The 18,994-nt window shown below is 51.5% G+C and overlaps 1 protein-coding gene across 23 annotated transcripts in view; it reads right to left on the reverse strand.

Moving 5' to 3' along the window:
- Window positions 1-2,872: 2,872 nt before the first annotated feature.
- PFKFB4 (6-phosphofructo-2-kinase/fructose-2,6-biphosphatase 4) overlaps window positions 2,873-18,994 on the reverse strand; it is a 50,623-nt gene continuing 34,501 nt past the window's right edge. For 10 of the 23 annotated variants that reach the window (XM_015130992.3, XM_015130991.3, XM_077992798.1 and 7 more), the window contains 5 exons: window positions 18,435-18,539; window positions 16,579-16,708; window positions 16,415-16,477; window positions 14,876-14,940; window positions 10,644-12,777 (listed from right to left, as the gene is read on the reverse strand). In XM_015130992.3, the coding sequence (XP_014986478.1) occupies window positions 12,718-12,777; window positions 14,876-14,940; window positions 16,415-16,477; window positions 16,579-16,708; window positions 18,435-18,539 (423 nt within the window). In that variant the 3' untranslated portion in view covers window positions 10,644-12,717. Of the gene's footprint in view, window positions 3,227-8,859; window positions 8,922-10,643; window positions 12,778-14,875; window positions 14,941-16,414; window positions 16,478-16,578; window positions 16,709-17,750; window positions 17,891-18,434; window positions 18,540-18,994 lie in introns of those variants that run through there. The other 13 variants (XR_013413919.1, XR_013413917.1, XR_013413920.1 and 10 more) reach the window with 7 other exon arrangements.

The following is an 18,994-nucleotide window of genomic DNA, read 5'->3' on the forward strand; positions in this document are numbered from 1 at the left end:
GAAAGCCAAGCTACAAATTAAATCCTCAGACCAGATTGAGAATGTGTCTTCCCATTTGTCGTGCTTTCCTCTGATTGATTCCTATCCTTCACCTATTTTACATAGACCTACCCTTTCGCAATTGGTTTTCTACACTGTCGTGCCCACCTTTGAGTGGTGTCTTCACTTTAACCTTTTTTGCAGACTCACAAACCAATCATCATGCACTCCCCATTCTGAGTCCATAAAAGGCCCCAGACCCAGCCACACTGGGTCTGGGGCCTGCCTTTGGGTAGGGGAACCACCCCCACGTCCGCTCTCTGCTGAAAGCAGTTTCCTCACTCAATAAAACTCCCCGCCTTGCTCACTCTTCGACCGCCAGTGCATCCTCATTCTTCTTGGGCGCAGGATAAGAACTCAGGAACATGTGCACAGGGAACTAGTGCACAGAAAACCCGTGTGTAAGCCAGACTCGGTCTGGGGGTGCCGAGTGGGTGGGCTGTCTCCTGCAGCAGGTTGTGTGGCTGAGCCAGGCCTGAACAGGATGTCACTGGCAGAGGTCCCTGGCTTGCAAAGTGACCAGGAAGAAAATCCTGCGTCAGGAGTCCCCTCTATTTTAACCCTTATAAGAAAGTAACCTGAAGTAAACTGATGTTAATCAGCCATCTTTTCCCGTATTGTTTCCTTGTTCCCACCTTACAAAACCCACCATTCTGCTACTGCCCAGTGGGAAGTCTCATGTAGAATGGAGATTGCCCTATTCATGAATTGTGAATAAAAGCCAATTATTTCTATAACTAAATTCATTGTAATTTTCTCTTTTAACAAGCCAAATGAAGGTATGCACAGGGTAAGGTATGAGGGGAGGGGGCACAGAGCTTCCATGTCATCTCCGAGCACACCAATCTTCCCTGCACCTCAATGTGTTTGCCAACACAGAAGCTCTCAAACCCCACTATTTAATAGTTTTTATGGAGGTTTCATTACAAAGGCATGACTGATTAAATCATTGGCTACTGGTGATTGAACTCAATCTCTAGCCTCCCTCCCTTCCCCAGAGTTTGGGAGATGTGACTGAAAGTTCCAAAACTCTTATCCTTATTTGGTCTTTCTTTCCTTTCTTTTTTTTTTTTTTTTTTTTTTTTGAGACAGAGTTTCACTCTTGTTGCCCAGGCTGGAGTGCAATGGTGCGATCTCGGCTCACCACAACCTCCGCCTCCCGGGTTCAGGCGATTCTCTTGCCTCAGCCTCCCGAGTAGCTGGGATTATAGGCATGTACCTCCACACCTAGCTAATTTTTTGTATTTTTTGTAGAGACAGGATTTCTCCATGTTGGTCAGGCTTGTCTCGAACTCCCAACCTCAGGTGATCCACCTGCCTCTGCCTCCCAAAGTACTGAGATTACAGACGTGAGCCACTGTGCCTGGAAACTTACTTGGTCTTTCAGGCCTATATCCTAAAGCTATCTAGTGGTGGTGCTCTGCTAGGAGTCATCTCATTTGCGTCAGAAGGACGGTAAATTCTAAGGGGTTAAAGCGCTCTGTGTGAGGAATGGAGAACTAAGACTAAATGTTTAGTTTTTTATCATGCAACGCCACCAGCAGTGACTTTACCGCCTCAGTCTCCTCTGCCTGCCACAAGTTGCCAGAGCCCTTTCCTTTCTCAGGGTTGGACTTCCGCTGCTTATAGCTCCAACCAGGCAGATGACCAGTTGGACACCCCCATTTCCCTGGGCATCTGTTACCATTCCTGGTGAGGACTAATTTTTAAAAACAATTATTAATTTTTTATTTCTCTCTCTCTCTTTTTTTTTTTTTTTTTTTTTTGACAGTCTTGCCCTGTTACACAGGCTGGTGTGCAGTGGCATGATCTTGGCTCACTGCAACCTCCGCCTCCCAGGTTCAGGCAATTCTCTTGACTCAGCCTCCCCAGTTGCTGGGATTACAGGCGCACACCACACCCAGCTAATTTTTGTGTTTTTAGTAGAGACGGGGTTTTGCCATGTTGGTCAGGATGGTCTGGAACTCCTGACCTCAAGTGATCTGTCCGTCTCAGCCTCCCAAAGTGCTGGGATTACAAGGGTGAGCCACAACGCCCAGCCTAGTTTTCTCTCTTTTTTTTTTTTTCTTTTGAGACACAGTCTCAAAGACCCCATGGGGTCCGTGCTAACTCCAGGAATTGGTATGTGAATTGAATTGCTGGACATCAGCTGGTGTCAGAATGAGCAAATGATTGTTGGTGTGGAAAACCCCACACAGTTTGGTATCAGAAAAAAAGACACCAAAGGAATCCAGTCAGATGATGAGCTCACAGAAGACAAGGCCTTTTCGAATAGCATGAATGGCCTGAGAAATTCACTAAGGTGTCAGGTGGTTGCTTCTTTTTTTTTTTTTTTTTTTTTTTTTGAGATGGAGTCTCGCTCTGTCACCCGGGCTGGAGTGCAGTGGCCGGATCTCAGCTCACTACAAGCTCCGCCTCCCGGGTTCACGCCATTCTCTGGCCTCAGCCTCCCGAGTAGCTGGGACTACAGGCGCCCGCCAACTCACCCGGCTAATTTTTTGTATTTTTTAGTAGAGATGGGGTTTCACTGTGTTAGCCAGGATGGTCTCGATCTCCTGACCTCGTGATCCACCCGTCTCGGCCTCCCAAAGTGCTGGGATTACAGGCTTGAGAAGTGGTTGCTTCTAATGGCACCAAACAGCTTAAAGAAAGAGAACGGCAGGATGAGGTCAAGTTGTTAGCTGCCTGTGTCAAGGCACAAACTGAAAACTTTTTCAACTCTGCTAAAATGAGCCTCTTGCAGCCATGGGGCTGAGATGGCCCAATATCAAACCCAAGGGCTGATTCTGTGTATTCCAGATTAAAATACTGGCTGAATCACAGCCTCACTCAGTCTTTTTCTTTCTTTCTTTCTTTTTTTTTTTTTGAGATGGAGTCTCACTCTGTCGCCAGGCTGGAGTATAGTGGCGCAATCTCTGCTCACTGCAACCTCCGCCTCCTGGGTTCAAGCGATTCTTCTGCCTCAGCCTCCTGAGTAGCTGGGATTACAGGTGCGCACCACCACACCCGGCTAATTTTTGTATTTTTAGTAGAGACGGGGTTTCACCATGTTGGTCAGGCTGGTCTCGAACTCCTGACGTTGCGATCCGCCTGCCTCGGCCTCCCAAAGTGCTGGGAGTACAGGTGTGAGCCACCACATCCGGTCGTTATTTTCCTTTCATTGTTGACCAGGCTCACTCAGTCTTTCCTGTGAAAGTTAGGCACTGATCAAGACAAAGCATGCCCCTGGGAAACTAGAGTCCACACACATGTCTACATCCAGTGGTCAGTTCTCTGACTACCTTCCCTGACCCTCCAGCTTCAGTGACAGGGCGGGACACTCCCTCTTCCATCACACACTCCTTACACTGCTGCTTCTCAAGCCACACTTTTTTTTTTTTTTTTTTTAAGACGGAGTCTCACTCTGCCGCCCAGGCTGGAGTGCAGTGGCGTGATCTGGGCTCACTGCAACCTCTGCCCCCTGGGTTCAACTGATTCTCCTGCCTCAGCCTCCCAAGTAGCTGGGGCTACAGGCACAGGCCATCATGCTCAATTAATTTTTGTATTTTTAGTAGTGATGGGGTTTCACCATGTTGATCAGGCTGGTCTCAAACTCCTGACCTCAGGTGATCCACCCGCCTCAGCCTCCCAAAATGCTGGGATTACAGACCTGAACCACTGTGCCGGGCTGGGCATTACATCTTGAACCCACCTTCAACTGCCAACCCCAATCCTCAGCTTGCTTCCCCCACGGGCTTCCACATATCCATAAGTGGCAGCTCCAGACCTTGGGATTATCTCTCTCTCACATGCCTTCATCCAAATCGTCAGCCAAACTTGGCTGTACCTGAAAAGTATATGTAGAATCCAACCACTTCTCCGCAGCTCCATCAGGAGCTCATTGTCTCACATTGCAGCAGCCTCCAGATAAGTGACCTGGCTTCCACTTAGCCCCATTTCAGATCAAGTCTTGATTCTGTAGCAGCCAGAGGAGTTCTTTTTTTTTTTTTTTTTTGAGACAGAGTATGGCTCAGTTGCCCAGGCTGGGGTGTGCAGTGGTGTGATTACCGCTCACTGCAAGCTCCGCCTCCAGGGTTCACGCCATTCTCCTGCCTTAGCCACCCGAGTAGCTGGGACTACAGGCGCCCGCCACCACGCCCGGCTAATTTTTTTTTTTTTTGTATTTTTAGTAGAGACAGGGTTTCACCGTGTTAGTCAGGATGGTCTCGATCTCCTGACCTCGTGATCCACCCGTCTTGACCTCCCAAAGTGCTGGGATTACAGGAGTGAGCCACCACGACCGGCCGAGGAGTTCTTTTTAAATGCTTATCAGATCAAGTCACTCTGCTCAAAACTCTTTCCTGGGCTCCCCATTTCCAAGGCCCCACATATTCTGTACCCCATGACCTCTCTGACCTGGTCTTCCTCCTCCTCCTCTCTCTTCTCCAGCTCCACCAGCCTCTTCTGTGTTTTTTGACTGGGCATAGCCACCCTCAGAGCCTTTGTATTGGCTATGGAATGCTCCATGGCCTCCTGTAGCCTTTGGTCACCTTCTCAGTGAGGCCTGCTTGCAATCCCCTCCCATGCCCGTTCCCTCCATTCCAGCACCCTCATATACTCTGTGTTTTACTTATTTGCCTACTGTATCTCCTACCAATAGAATATCATCTCTGTGACAGCAGGGTAGTGCTTACTCCTGTATCCCCACTGCCTGGCACATAGTGGGCACTTGATAAATGTGCTGAATTGGCTAGGCATTGTGGCTTATGCCTATATTCTGAGTACTTTGTGAGGCCAAGGTGGGAGGATCTCTTGAGGCCATGGGTTTGAGGCCAGCCTGGGCAACAAAGCGAGACCCCCATCGCAACAAAAAAAAATTTAAATAATAAAAAAACCAAAAACAGACAGGGTGCAGTGGTTTGCAACTGTAATCCCCACACTTCGGGAGGCTGAGGTGGGCAGATTGCTTCCATCCAGGAGTTTGAGACCAGCCTGGGCAACATGGCAAAACCCTACCTCTGCAAAAAGAAAAAACAATTAGCCGGTTGTGGTGGTGTGCACCTGTAGTTCAGCTACCAGGGAGGCTGAGGTGGGAGGATCACCTGAACCCAGGAGGTTGAGGCTACAGTAAGCTGAGATCACGTCACTGTACTCTGGCCTGGGGAACAGAGTGAAACTCTCTCAAAAACAAACACAAAAACAGAAACAAAAAACATAAAAAACCCCCACAAGTATGAAATTAATGAATGAAGTGGAATGAAGATACATGAAAGAATTCAGAGGAGTAAGATCCCCACCAACCCTCAGCCTCTTCTGCACCTCCCTTGCTTGCTGAGGCAAGGTGTCCTCCACTGAAAGACACCATGGACATCATGAAGGAGTTACCTTGCAAGAGGAAGCCAACTCTTCTCATGGCCCCTCCCCCCAATTCCTTATGACTTCCAGAGCTTTTAACTGGAGACAGATCTCAGCATGTCTGGAGACCCTTTCACAAAGTCAAGCCCAGAGTGGGAGGCTCACATATCAAAAGAATTGCAAGACTGTTATTTTATGTTGCCAAAATATGGAGAATATGTGTGGGAACAGACTGAAGTTCTAGACCAAGAATATAAGAACATAAGTGTATACTGGGCTGAATTTATCAATATGGGTGCACTTAGCAAGGATTTGGATTCCATGCACCAGCTCAAGCTGTCGGGGGTTGTTCCATACATCTATTTGGTTGGCTGAATAAAAACTGGATCCCACTCAATGCAGTTAAGGTGCCAAAAGCTCCCTGGTATAACACAGAGGAAAGAATCCAAAGCCTTAAGAAGATGTATTCAGGCCAGGCGCGGTGGCTCAAGTCTGTAATCCCAGCACTTTGAGAGGCCGAGACGGGCGGATCACGAGGTCAGGAGATCGAGACCATCCTGGCTAACACGGTGAAACCCCGTCTCTACTAAAAAATACAAAAAACTAGCCGGGCGAGGTGGTGGACACCTGTAGTCCCAGCTACTCGGGAGGCTGAGGCAGGAGAATGGCATAAACCCGGGAGGCGGAGCTTGCAGTGAGCTGAGATCCAGCCACTGCACTCCAGCCTGGGCGACAGAGCGAGACTCCGTCTCAAAAAAAAAAAGAAAAAAAAAAAAAAGAAGATGTATTTATTTTTATTTATTCAAAATAAATGTTGAGGCTGGGCGTGGTGGCCCACACCTGTAATCCCAGCATTTTGGGAGGCCAAGGCAGGCGGATCACCTGAGGTCAGGAGTTCAAGATCAGATTGGCCAACATGGTGAAACCCCACCCCTACAAAAATACAAAAAGTAGCTGGACATGATGGCAGGTGCCTGTAATCCCAGCTACTCAGGGGAGCAAGACTCCATCTCAAAAAATAAATACATACAGGCCGGGTGCAGTGGCTCATGCCTGTAATCCCAACACTTTGGGAGGCTGAAGCGGGTGGATCACCTGAGGTCAGGAGTTCGAGACCAGCCTGACCAATATGATGAAACCCCGTCTCTACTAAAAATACAAAAATTAGCCAGGCATGGTGGCACCCGCCTGTAATCCCAGCTACTCAGAAGCCTGAGAGAGGAGAATAGCTTGAATCCAGGAGGCGGAGGTTGTGGTGAGCCGAGGGGAAACAAGAGTGAAACTCCGTCTCAAAAAAAAATAATAATAATAAATACATACATAAATATATAAATGAATAAATATTGGACTGAATTTATCATGGACAACTCATCTTTTCCCTAACCAATCCCCTGGATTGAAGGGATTGGATTGAAGATTCAGAAGATATTCCTTTCTCAGCAATGAAAAGGGAAATTCATTGCTGAGGGGTGCGTCTTTGAAAAGCTTTAGTTTTAGTTTGCTATGGCTACCATGACAAAGTCCCACAAATTGAGTGTCTAAAACAACAGAAAATGTATTGTCTCACAGTTCTAGGGGCTAGAAGTCAGATCAGGGTGTTCGCAGGGCCATGTTCTCTCCGAAGACACTAGGTTATATTAGATTAGGGGCCATCCTACCGCAGTCTAACTTGGTCTTAACTTATTACATCTGCAATGACCTTATTTCCACATAAGGTCACATTCTGAAATACTAGGGGTTAGAACTTCAACATATAAATTGGTGGGGGGTGCATAATAAGCACCATAGTCACTCTTCTCCATAGGTTAGGGATTCTAGTGGGAGACACTAGAGTTGAAATGGCTCCTTGATTGCTTTTTTTTTTTTTTGAGACGGAGTCTCGCTCTGTCGCCCAGGCTGCAGTGTGGCGCAATCTTGGCTCACTGCAACCTCCAGCTTCCGGGTTCAAGCAATTCTCCTGCTTCAGCCTCCACTAGTAGCTGGGATTATAGGCATGTGCCACCAGGCCCAGCTAATTTTTTTGTATTTTTAGTAGAGACAGGGTTTCACCATGTTGGCCAGGCTGGTCTCAAACTCCTGACCTCAAATGATCCACCCACCTCGGCCTCCCGAAGTGCTGGGATTACAGGCGTGAGCCACCGCACCAAGCCGGCTCCTTGATTTCAATGCAGATACGAGGAGTCTGGGGTGCCAAGGGTCAAGCAGCAGTGTTGAGCTGCCAGAGGAGAGAGAGGAGCCGAGACTGGGAATGCAGGATTTACAGGTTATCGGAAAGGTCAGACCTGGAGGGATCTTTAGCAACCTGCAGGAATCTTTAGCAATAGGGGCCTGATCACCAGACCCCTAGCACCAAAATAGAGGGAGAGGCCAGAAAAGTCCCACTTATATAACAAGAGAGGGTGAAGTCCAACTGACAGAGACTCGTCTGCAACAGAGAGGAGACCCTCACCAATTTTCTAGATAAAAGTCAGTTTACAAACCCAGGGGCCCCTGAAGGAGGTGGGGCATGCACTCTTAAGGAGGGCCCTATAAAAACAGCACAGATTCATCCTGGCATTTTCCTCACAATCTCCCCAAAGAGACCTGTGGCCACAAGCCAGGTGTGGCAGATACTACTTGTGGTCTACGACAAAGCCATTTTTCACTTTTCTGGTTTTTGAGACAGAATCTCGCTCTGTCACTCACACTGGAGTGCAGTGGCACACTCATAGCTCACTGCAGCCTCAACTTACTGGGCTCAAGCAGTCCTCCCACCTCAGACTCCCGAGTAGCTGGGATTACAGGCACGAACCACCATGCCCAGCTAAGTTTTTGATTTTGTGTAGAGACAAGGTCTCATTACGCTGCCCAGGCTAATCTCAAATGATTACAGCTATGGGCCACTACACCCCACCTCATTTTTCACTTTTAATAAAATAGTTTTACCGACACAGTGGTGCGTGCTTGTAATCCCAGCTACTCAGGAGGCTGAGGCAACAGGATCACTTGAAGCCATGAGTTTATAACCAGCCAGGGCTACAGAGCAAAATCCTGTTTTTATTTTTGCTTTTGAGAGAGGGTCTTATTTTGTCGCCCAGGTTGCAGTGGCGTGACCCTGGCTCACTGCAACCTCTAACTTCTGGGCTTAAGCAATTCTCTCGTCTCAGCCTCCCAAGTAGCTAGGACTGTAGATATGTGCCACCACACTTAGTCATTCGAAAATTTTTTTGTAGAGATAGGATCTCATTATGTTCCCCAGGCTGGTCTCAAACTTCTGGGCTCACTCAACTCTCCCACCTCGGCCTCTTAAAGCACTGGGATTACAGGTGTGAACTATTGTGTTCGGTGCAAGACCCTGTTTTTACAAAAATAAAATAAAATAGTTTTGTTTAAACAATAGCATACCCAGAAATGATCAGTCTAAATCAAATATGGCAACACTCTTCTCTGCAAGTAAAAAATATTATCTATATTTATAGATATAAATCCAATATTGCTGAAACGTACCTATGTCTTTGCAACAATATTTGATTCTATCCAAATATTATCTGATCCTTTCAAGTTCATTCCTGTTGGTGTAAGAAAAAATGAAAACAGTCAGGCACAGTGGCTCATACCTGTAATCACAGCATTTTGGGAGGCCGAGACAGGCAGATCACCTGAGGTTGGGAGTTCGAGTCAAGCCTGACCAACATGGAGAATCCCCGTCTCTACTAAAAATACAAAATTAGCCAGGCGTGGTGGCGCACACCTGTAATCCCAGCTACTTGGGAGGCTGAGGCAGGAGAATTGCTTGAACCCGGGATGGGGAGGTTGCAGTGAGCGGAGATGACGCCATTGCACTCCAGCCTCGGCAACAAGAGTGAAACTCTGTCTCAAAAAAAATAAAATAAAATACAAAACAAATATCCTGTGACCTTATATGATGGCTATTATTTCCCGGTAACCCAAAATGCTACTCAACACAATAATATAATTGCCCTTTCTAGGTTATAGTACAACACTGGACCTGAAGAAAAACTCCGATATTGTTATATTTCATTCCTTTTGTTGTTTTCTACTAATATCTTCAAAACCTTCTTCCAAAAGTGCTGAGAAGCCTCAAAGAGAGTCAGGTGTCCACCCTAGGAACTCAGTGCCAAGACACAGGTGAGGACCCCGAAGCTGTCCTCCAAGCTCTCATCAGGTGGAGCTTAGTCACCACCTGAATCCTGCAAAGCTGCCTCTCCCTCAGACCCCTTGGCATAGTTGGAGAAGGCAGAAACATAGCTGCTGGCCACCCAAACCACCCAGAAGCAGGCCAGCCACAGCCATCCTCTGCCCTGACACACTGGGAGGAGCACAGGTGGGCACCTGGCGATGCCCTGCCCCATCTTGTCCACAGAGGAGCCCCCTAACAACCCACTTCCCGGAAAGCCAGCTGCAGGGCAGGAAGTATGGACAGCCCCATGACGTTCTGAGGTATGGGAAAAAGAACACCCTGCCCCTTGTCTCCACCTTCCCCACCCCAGACGCAGATGACAAAGAAAATACCAGAACAGGCTGGGCACAGTGGTTCACGCCTGTAATCCCAGCACTTTGGGAGGCGGAGGCGGGTGGATCACCTGAGGTCGGGAGTTCGAGACAAGCCTGACCAACATGGAAAAACCCTGTCTCCACTAAAAATGTAAAAATTAGCTGGGTGTGATGGCGCATGCCTGTAATCCCAGCTGCTCAGGGAGGCCGAGGCAGGAGAATCGCTTGAACCCGGGGCGGAGGTTGCAGTGAGGCGAGATTGTGCCATTGTACTCCAGCCTGGGCAACAAGAGAGAAACTCCGTCTCCAAAAATAAAAATAAAAAAAAAAAAGAAGAAAATACCAAAACAGTGGTCAGCATGCCCTCACCCACAGCCTCATGTAGCCACTACATCCTCGACCCAGCCCCCAGGGACCCTTCCCCAAGAATGCCGCATTTGGAGCCCACATTCCTAGGGACCTCAGAATCCTTCCCTTAACAGTGCTCCACTCCAGCTTCACCGCCCCCTCCACATTTGCCTCTTGTTCAGGGACAACGGCCCCATACCCCAGGTCAGCCCAGGGAAGACTCAGGCCCCTGCCCACGTGTGCCAGGCCAGGGCTCACTCCAGGGCAGCACCATTCCTCTTCAGTGAGAGTGAACATGGGGGTGGAAGCTGAACCAAGGATCCCAACACAGACCTTCGAGGAAGACCACAGCACCAGGCATCGACAAAGCAGGCCAGAAAAAAAAACACTTCACAAATGGAGAACTGGCTATCAAATACAACCTGAGATTATATTTTAAAAAGTATTTATTGCAAAGAATGCTGGACACAGTGTTGCATGTGGCTGAGATTCGATACCATCCATTCTGGGGAACTCGGGAAAATACCTGCAACATGGGCACACCAGCCCACATGGCCGAAATGTGGCAGCCAATCAGCCATGCCACAGCCCATGTGGAGACCATGCCAGGGCAGAGGCCGGGGGGCTGCCCCCACTCATGCCCTGATCCCTGGATGTCCCTCTGCCGTGTCCCCAGTCCTTGTAATGCATCCAGTCCAGCAGCTCCTAACTCCCCTCTGTACACAGAGAGAAAAGGCCTCGGTGGTCTCACCTCAGGTGACATCCAGAGGTACATGCACTGTTGCTGACCAAGGGGACCCACTATGGCTAACAATTGAGTGTGTCCAGGTGACAAAAGTCACCGAAACTCCAAAAGACACGGAAGCAAAGGCTGCAGTCCCCATGCCCCAAAGGGAGTGGCATGGTCCTTGGGCTGTGGGTCTAAAGGGTTTGGGGCTCTGACAGATGAGTGTGGAAGGAGGATCCTGCCCCTGCTCCGCCTTGGACATCTCTTAGGAGAGCAGCACACAAGGATGAGAGACCACCAGCCAGGGCCAGGGATGCTAACTTCTCTCAGGGGCAGGTGGCATCTGCAGGCTGCAAAGCCCTGGGAGGCTGGAAAGATGTGCTATGTTCCAGGCACAGGCCAGGTAAGGCTCCAGACACAAAGGACTTGGGATCCAGGGGCCTGGCTTCCCCAGAGTCCACCTGTGGACAGCAGGGCACCCGATTACCAGTCCAGACACTTTCTGACCCAGCACCACAACTTGCCAGCCAGTGTTTGCCAGCTGTAAACAGACTGCCCAGGCTGCCTCTCTGGGACCACAAGAACTCAGGGGCATGACAGACACTGGACTACACAAGGCCATTTTCACCAGACTCACATGCACATGAATGGAAAGCTGTGCTGCAGCTGGGAAAATCCTCCCTTGCCCAGGGACTGCCTATGGGTCTGCCTTCTCCCTTCCTCAGGCCCACAGGCAGAAGTCAAAAAACACCAGAAAAGTTTTACAGGACCATACAAGTGTTTCTGAATCATTTATGGCAAATGCATGTCTCTGCCACCAGTGTACATTCCTGTGTGGACACAGGCAGCAACAGGTGAGAGGCCACCTCCCCATCGGCTGCCAGTGTTCACAGCCAGGGAAGGGGAGAGCGGGCGGCAGCCTCTCCCTCGAGCACTTCGGTGTGTGCACCAGGAAGGGAACTCGTATGCCTACCCTGTCTTGAGGTGGTTTTACTGTGAGAGCAGGCCTGAAGGGGCATCCCTGGCCACCAGCTCCCCTAAGCATACCTAAGTAGCCGGGTACATGCACAACAGGGGAGGGGCGACCACAACTGCCCCCCTGCCTGCACATTTCTGTGCATTGCAATGTGCCGAAGCAAGCGCATTGCTTCCATGAATGCCTGCAAATAAGGGTGACATGGATACAAGGGCCTGGCCAGTGGCTGCCTGGGAAGCATCTGCTGTGGTTGGGGCTCTAGTTCCTGGTGGGTAAGGATGGGAAGGGCTCTCCCTCTTACCAGAGGCAGCAGAAGCTCAGGGCCCCATGAACACCTGGCCTCTGGCTCAGGCAGTGGCCACAGAGAGGATGGTAGAGGCCCTGCGGAGAGTCACCAGGTCCACGCTGGGCAGCTGGGCCACAGTAGGAACATCACAGCAAGCACTTTCCTTTCACATTGTAGGGTTTCACACTTCACAAAGCCAACTGAGCTGGCGAGAGTGAACACCTAAGAGCTGCGCCGGAAGAACCTGGGGCTGGGCAACCTCCGCACAGCCCATGCAGATGCAGTCTGGTCAAGTGACTCTTAGCAGCAGGTCAGGAGCCATGCACAACCTTGTTGCCGACTGTCAACAAAGAGCCAGGTGCGCTGGGGCGGGGGTTCTGGGTTCCGCCAGCCATATGTGGCTTCAAGAATATCCCTGCATGGCACGGTGACTGTCACACACACTGGAGGGCCTGGAATGACCCCCTCTGCAGAGACCAGTGCCTGCCTAGTGGTCACAGTGGATGAACGTGGTCACTGGTGAGCAGGCACCGTGACAAGGGCTTCCTCTGGAGGTCTTGAGATGTCCACGTTCTGTACAATAAAAACACAGAGCGTTCACTCCATAGCAGGAATAGATGAGAGGCCTGCTGTCTACCTTCCTTATCACTGTGGCTCGTTAGGCTTCACATTCTCACTGTAGCAGCCTTGGCCGCAAGACTCTAGAACGCAAGCTTCCCTGAGAATGCATGGCCAAGAGCTTCGTGCCACACAGTGGGTGGACAGACAATAGAACAAAGGTGCGGTGGAGGATGCCACCACGTTTTCTGCTCCACTGCAGCCAGGTCAGGAAATACCCAAAGCAAGGCTGCTACCTCCTCCTATCTTAGGGCTGGGTCAATTGAGGAGGAATGCCTGGCTTGGGGATTTTATCCTCATTTTTGGGGCAGGGATGGGGTTCAGCTCCTGGGGGTGCCTCCATCCTGGTTTAAAGGGTGGGCACACAGGTGTCAGAGGTGCCCCAGAAGCCTAAGGGCATTTCCTGGTCTGCAGCCTGGTCTGTCCCCTCAGAACTGGGGCACAGGGCCTCCTGAAGCCCTCAGCTATAGACAGCCCCCACCAACTTGCAGAGCTCAGTCCCATCCTTGGCCTGTCGGGCTCAGGGTGTCTCAGGCCTGAGGAACAGGGAATCTGAAACTTCCCTTAGATCTCTGAGGCTGTCTTATGTTCCCCCGAGCCTGGTGGCCCTCCTCCCAGCTGTGGGCCCTGGAACCATCACCTGCAGGAGCAGGTCACTGATGATCTGAGCTGCTGCCTTATGCAACATGACATGCCCAGATCTGCAGGGAGACATGGCCCCCATGGCCCATAGCCTGGGCTCATAGGACCGGCCCCTGGAATTGTAGGGGCAGGTATAATTCTTATTGCTGGGCAGGCTTCCTGAGGCACCCCTTTTCCACCACAGCCTGCCCCAACGGATGGGCTGGAAGGGAGCCATCAAGGAACCTGGGGTTAGTAGCAGTTTGCCTCTGAGAAGCACCCACCCATAGTGGGCCGAGTGACCGTCAGTCACACTATGGTGATGGACTGGCAGGGTCAGCTCCCAAGGGCTGCCAGGCCCAGGGGTCTCTCTTACCATCACTCTGTCAGCACTGGGGGCCCAGTGCCATCTGGGCCTTCCTTGGCCCAAAGGATGCCAGTTGGGAGGTGCCTTCCCCTGTGACTTGTGGGTACTAAATTGGGCCTGGGCTGAACTTGGCCAAGACATGCACGGACTCTCAGAGCAATGGGAAGAGAGGCCTGCAGGGTAACTGGTCCTGCTTGGGGGCAGTGGTGTTGGGAAGGGACAGGACACATCTACACAGCTATGCTATGAGGTCCAAGGCCAGATGTCCTGGTCCAGTTCAAGGCCTGCACCCTCAGCAGGGACCCAGAGCCGAAGCAGGCCCCATCATGGATGGCAATAGGCATCACTGAGGCCCAGGAGCCTTCTCCGTGCAATGGACTCCAGGAACTGGGACCAGGGCTCCCAGAAGTGTAGGTCCGACCCTTGGCCCCAATGGGAGAGGGAGCCACCATTGTAGAGGGACCCCACATGGGACCGAGTGGTTCTGAGCTACACTCTGAGGAGCTTCTACTTTCCACAAGGCACTTGGGGAGCACAGGTGGTGACTGCTCTTCTGGACCAAGGTCTCCACCCCATGCGGAGGCCCCTTCAGCATCTGCATGGCCCTTTCCCCAAAAGCGCATGATCCCATTTTAATTTTTAAAGGTACTGTGGTTAGAAAAGGGGCTCATGAGGCCTCGGCTGCAGGGATGGGGAGTGGGAAGAGTAAGCCTCATTCTTAGCCTCCAGCCTCTTTCTCACTGAGCCCAAGGGCCCCCTTGACTTAGACCTCCAAGGAGCTGCTGGGGAGCCCTGTGGCTCCTCAGGTCCTGGGGGTCCAACCACACCCAAGCTCAGGCACTCCTGAGCCTGGTGGCTCAGCATCAGGGATTTCCCCATCGCCAGGGCAGGTGCCTTGGGAAGGGCTGATGCAGGCCCCACCCTGCTGATAGGACAACAGTCTTGGCAGAAGATTCAAGCTCCCTCTGGCAGGTGCCCCAGCTGGGCCTGGCCCTGGAGGATGTGCAGTCTGGACACCCCCACATCAGGAACACCCCACTACCCCAGCAGTGACCCCATTGCTACCTGAGGCCTGTCCCGGTGCGTGTTCACAGCGGCCACATTCAGGAATATGGACTCCACTTTACAACCTGCCAAAGGGAAGATGCAAATCCATCCCCACTCCTGAAAGGCAGCTGAGCCGCAGAAGCTAGAAACTTCTCTTGGAGGGGGGTTTGGGTGTGTGGAATGGAGCAGCCATCTCAGCCTCACTCTAGTTCTTCCACTTTAGGCAGCTCTGGGGAGCCCCGGGAGGAAGGACGAGACACCCTGCCAGACCCATACTTATCCATATATGGCGGCCCAGACAGGGCCACACAGAGGCCCCAGGCTCCCCAACCCCAGGGCCGAGAGGGATCGGGGGAGCAGCAGGCCTAAGGTGAGGTCACTGGCTCTCAAAGTCTTCAGGGCCCCCAAACCACCCACATCCCAACTCTACCATGCAAGTCCCAGTCAACCACGTGCCAGGTGCACAGTGCAATGGGTGATGAGGCCATTATCACACAGTGGAGTGACATCAGCTGCCACTGGGCTTCACAGCCATTCCCCCAAGAGCACCTGTGTTAAAGGTGAGGAGCTAAGACCTGAGAGATGAAGTTGCCTGAGGTCTCTGCTGGTATAGCAAGAGGCAGGGGTGGGACTCACACTGCCCTGCACCCAGAATAAAGTCCAGGCCCTGGGGACCATGGGGCCTTGTGGGGGTTTGGAAAAATCAGTAGAAAAGCCCCTCATGCAGGTAGGCAATGGGTAAGCAAAGTCACTGGGGAGGCCTTCTGTGTGGCCACATAAACTTTTTCACGACAAAGTTTTTTTTTTTTTGAGACGGAGCCTCACTCTGTCGACCAGGCTGGAGTGTAGTGGCGCGATATAGGCTCACTGCAAGCTCCGCCTCCCAGGTTCACGTCTCAGCCTCCTGAGTAGCTGTGACTACAGGCACCCGCCACCATGCCCGGCTAATTTTTTTGTATTTTTAGTAGAGACGGGGTTTTACCATGTTAGCCAGGATGGTCTCGATCTCCTGACCTTGTGATCCGCCCGCCTTGGCCTCCCAAAATGCTGGGATTACAGGCGTGAGCCACTGCGCCCGGCCCCACAACAAACTTTTTAAAGGCAAATTAGGGCTGGGGATGGTAGCTCATGACGGTAGCTCATGCCTGTAATCCCAGCACTTTGGGAGGCCAAGGTAGGTAGATTACCTAGGGTCAGGAGTTCGAGACCAGCCTGACAACATGGTGAAACCCTGTCTCTATTAAAAATACAAAAATTAGCTGGGTATGGCGGCAGGCGCCTGTAATCCCAGCTACTCGGGAGGCTGAGGCAAGAGAATCACTTGAACCCAGGAGGTGGAGGTTGCAGTGAGCCGAGATCACGCCATTGCACTGCAGCCTGGGTGACAGAGCAAGACTCCGTCTGAAAGAAGAAAAACATATTGGGAAAGGTAGTGGGGTAGTGGGTGAAGGAATGGGTTCCTAACACAATTTTCCAGGAATTTGGAGAAAATCATGGAACTGTGCAGAGATCCAAGGTCATGGCTACCCATGGTCAATGTTCAGGAAGCTTCCTTACCGTATGCCACAGGGGTCAGCTTCAGGACTGTGTGCAGTGGACACTTGAGGTAGGGCAGCTGTTCTGTAGACACAGAGGGGGATGGCTAGCACACCAGAAATGCCTGGTGACAGTGCCTACCTTCTCACACAACCCTCCCACCTCCCCCAGCGCATGGCCCGCACCTGCTGCCTTGTCGAGGAAGTAGGCCAGCAGGCAGCGCATCACAGCCTGGTGGCAGATGACCAGCACATTCTCTTGCCTCTCCAGCTCCATGATGACAGGCTCCAGTCTCTGGACCAGGTCCTCGTAGGACTGCAAGGGCAAGCAGAGAGGTGTCCCTCAGGCCCAGCTCCGGGGGAGGGACAGACACATCCCGGACACTGGGCCACCTACCACTCCTGCAGCTGCTCACCATTCTGGGAAGCTGTGACTGGGCCTCCTCCAGCCTAGCCTTCTGAGGGCATGGGGGTGGGCAGCTAAGGAAAGGGGCCACCTTTCCCATCTCAGGGCCAGGTTCTGGTAGGATTGAGAGTGCAGAGCTAGGCCTCAGGCTCCATCCCAGGGTCCACCTCAGTGCTCACCCATGGAGCTCTGCACTGAATCCTCAGCTATGGAATTAATGTGACTGGAGAAGACTCTGCCTGCTTCCAGCCCACAGCAAAGAGAGTGTACCAACAAAAGTGCAGGGGAAGAGAGCAAAGACCAGGAACTTTCTGGAGTGTGACTCATCAGAAACAGTTGGGGTCCCCAGGAACTATCCTCAGTCTACCTGCCCAGTATCTTCCCCCTATGCCTGCCACGATGTACGGTTTGGGCCCCTGCTGGGCCTCTCGACCTCGCAGGTTTAGATTTTCATCAGTTTCATCCTTCTGCACACAATGAGTGGTCCTTCAAAAATGGCCTCCAGCAGTCAGAATTGAATGTACCCCGAGCTTTGATTAGGAAGCAAGAATGACACACTGATTTGTGCCAGCTCCTGGTAGTTCTGAGAAAATCCTAGATCAGTTCTTTTGGTAACATGAATTTCTCAACCAATTCTCCTCCCTGTATTCTCAAGTTTGAGCAGCCAGCTGCTTTGTTTCTCCTGACCGTTATCTGGGTTAGTTCTAAATCTGAACTTGGCCTCACAACATGATGTGGGGAATAATTAATGTTTCCAAGAGCTATACTATCCTGAGGATGGTACAGTATAGGGGCCTGTGAGCCTAGTTTCTGGGTGGAGGTACTTCTACATGTGTACATATACGTGTACATATGTGTGTTGATGGGGGGTATTTTTATTTGGCCCCTGCCCCAGGCCACCTCCTGGAATTGGAAGGAAATGCCTCAGTCAAGGTGACCCTCAGTTTCTGACCTGGGGCTGGGGCTGACCTCTGTCAGAGAAGGTGACAAGTGCAGTGGCTTGTGGTAGCCAACTCATGTGTGGAAGGTCTCCCCGGGTCTGGTGCCAGGGCTGGGGGTGGTGCCTGGAGCCACAGGGAGGATGGGCTCAGCCTGTGACAAAAGGAAGCATCCAAAGGAAGGGTGAGGCCCGAGACAGGGACGCGAATGAGCTGAGACCCAAGTCCCAGGTCTGCCATGGTCTCCCCAACTCCCCAGCCATTTGAGCACCCTGGAAAGGGCCGACAACTCCCTGGGAAAGGAGCTGGCCTGGGAATTCCAGGGGACAGCTCACTGTCTATAGGGGTCCCAGGAAAGCCTAACCCCACAGACCCCCCACCTCAGGCCCTGCCCTTCCGAATTCTCCACCCCTGGGAAGGGGAAAGACAAGAATGGAGAGCAGGGAGCCAAAGGTCTCCGGGTTGAAGGTCTGCCCTACACGGTACTGCCCACCCCACACCTGAGGAAGGGACTAAGGCCTGGGCCGCACAGCTGGGAAGGGGTGGAAATGAACCACACACCCAGGCTGGCCTGCCTCTGAGACCAGGCCCCTTCTGCTACCCCCGCAGCCCCTGTAGAGCCCCACAGGCCCTCAGCCACAGGTGGTACTCCCAGGCGGGCGGTAGGTGGCTGGGACTAAGCCCCAAATCCCACGTACCTCCCCTTTAGGGTACCGGTACCGGTACTTGTCCTGGTCCCGCAGGGCGAACTCCAGTGGATAATTATCCTGAATTTCCTCATAGGTCATTTCCTCACAGACGCCCTAGGGAGATACCACAGTCATCACACCTCCTACAATGCCTAGAAGACAAGCCTTGGGGGTGTTTGGGGTGAGGCAGCATCAAGCAGAGGACACCAAATTCATGGGCATTTCCTGGGCAAAGGGAACAGAAACCTGTCCAGGGAAGGGAGGCCCTCTAGGAACACTGATCATTGGTGGTTCCTTGTTTGTAAAAAGCTACCAGGACAGCCTTGTCCACCTATCCATCACCCATCCAATACATACAGAGATGCTATGTGTTTTTTCTTTTCTGTGCTGTGAAAATACTTCTCGTGAGTATAGGTTGTTATGCAAACTATGAAGGAAAACTTCACTTGTGTTATTTGGGATACACACACACACACACATACACACACACACAGCATAGATCATCTTCTACAAATGCCATTAAAAAAAAAAAACAAAAAAAGCTGACCGGGCATGATGGCTCATGCCTG

Source organism: Macaca mulatta, chromosome 2 (genome assembly GCF_049350105.2).
Source record: "Macaca mulatta isolate MMU2019108-1 chromosome 2, T2T-MMU8v2.0, whole genome shotgun sequence".
NCBI classification, from domain to species: Eukaryota; Metazoa; Chordata; class Mammalia; order Primates; family Cercopithecidae; genus Macaca; species Macaca mulatta.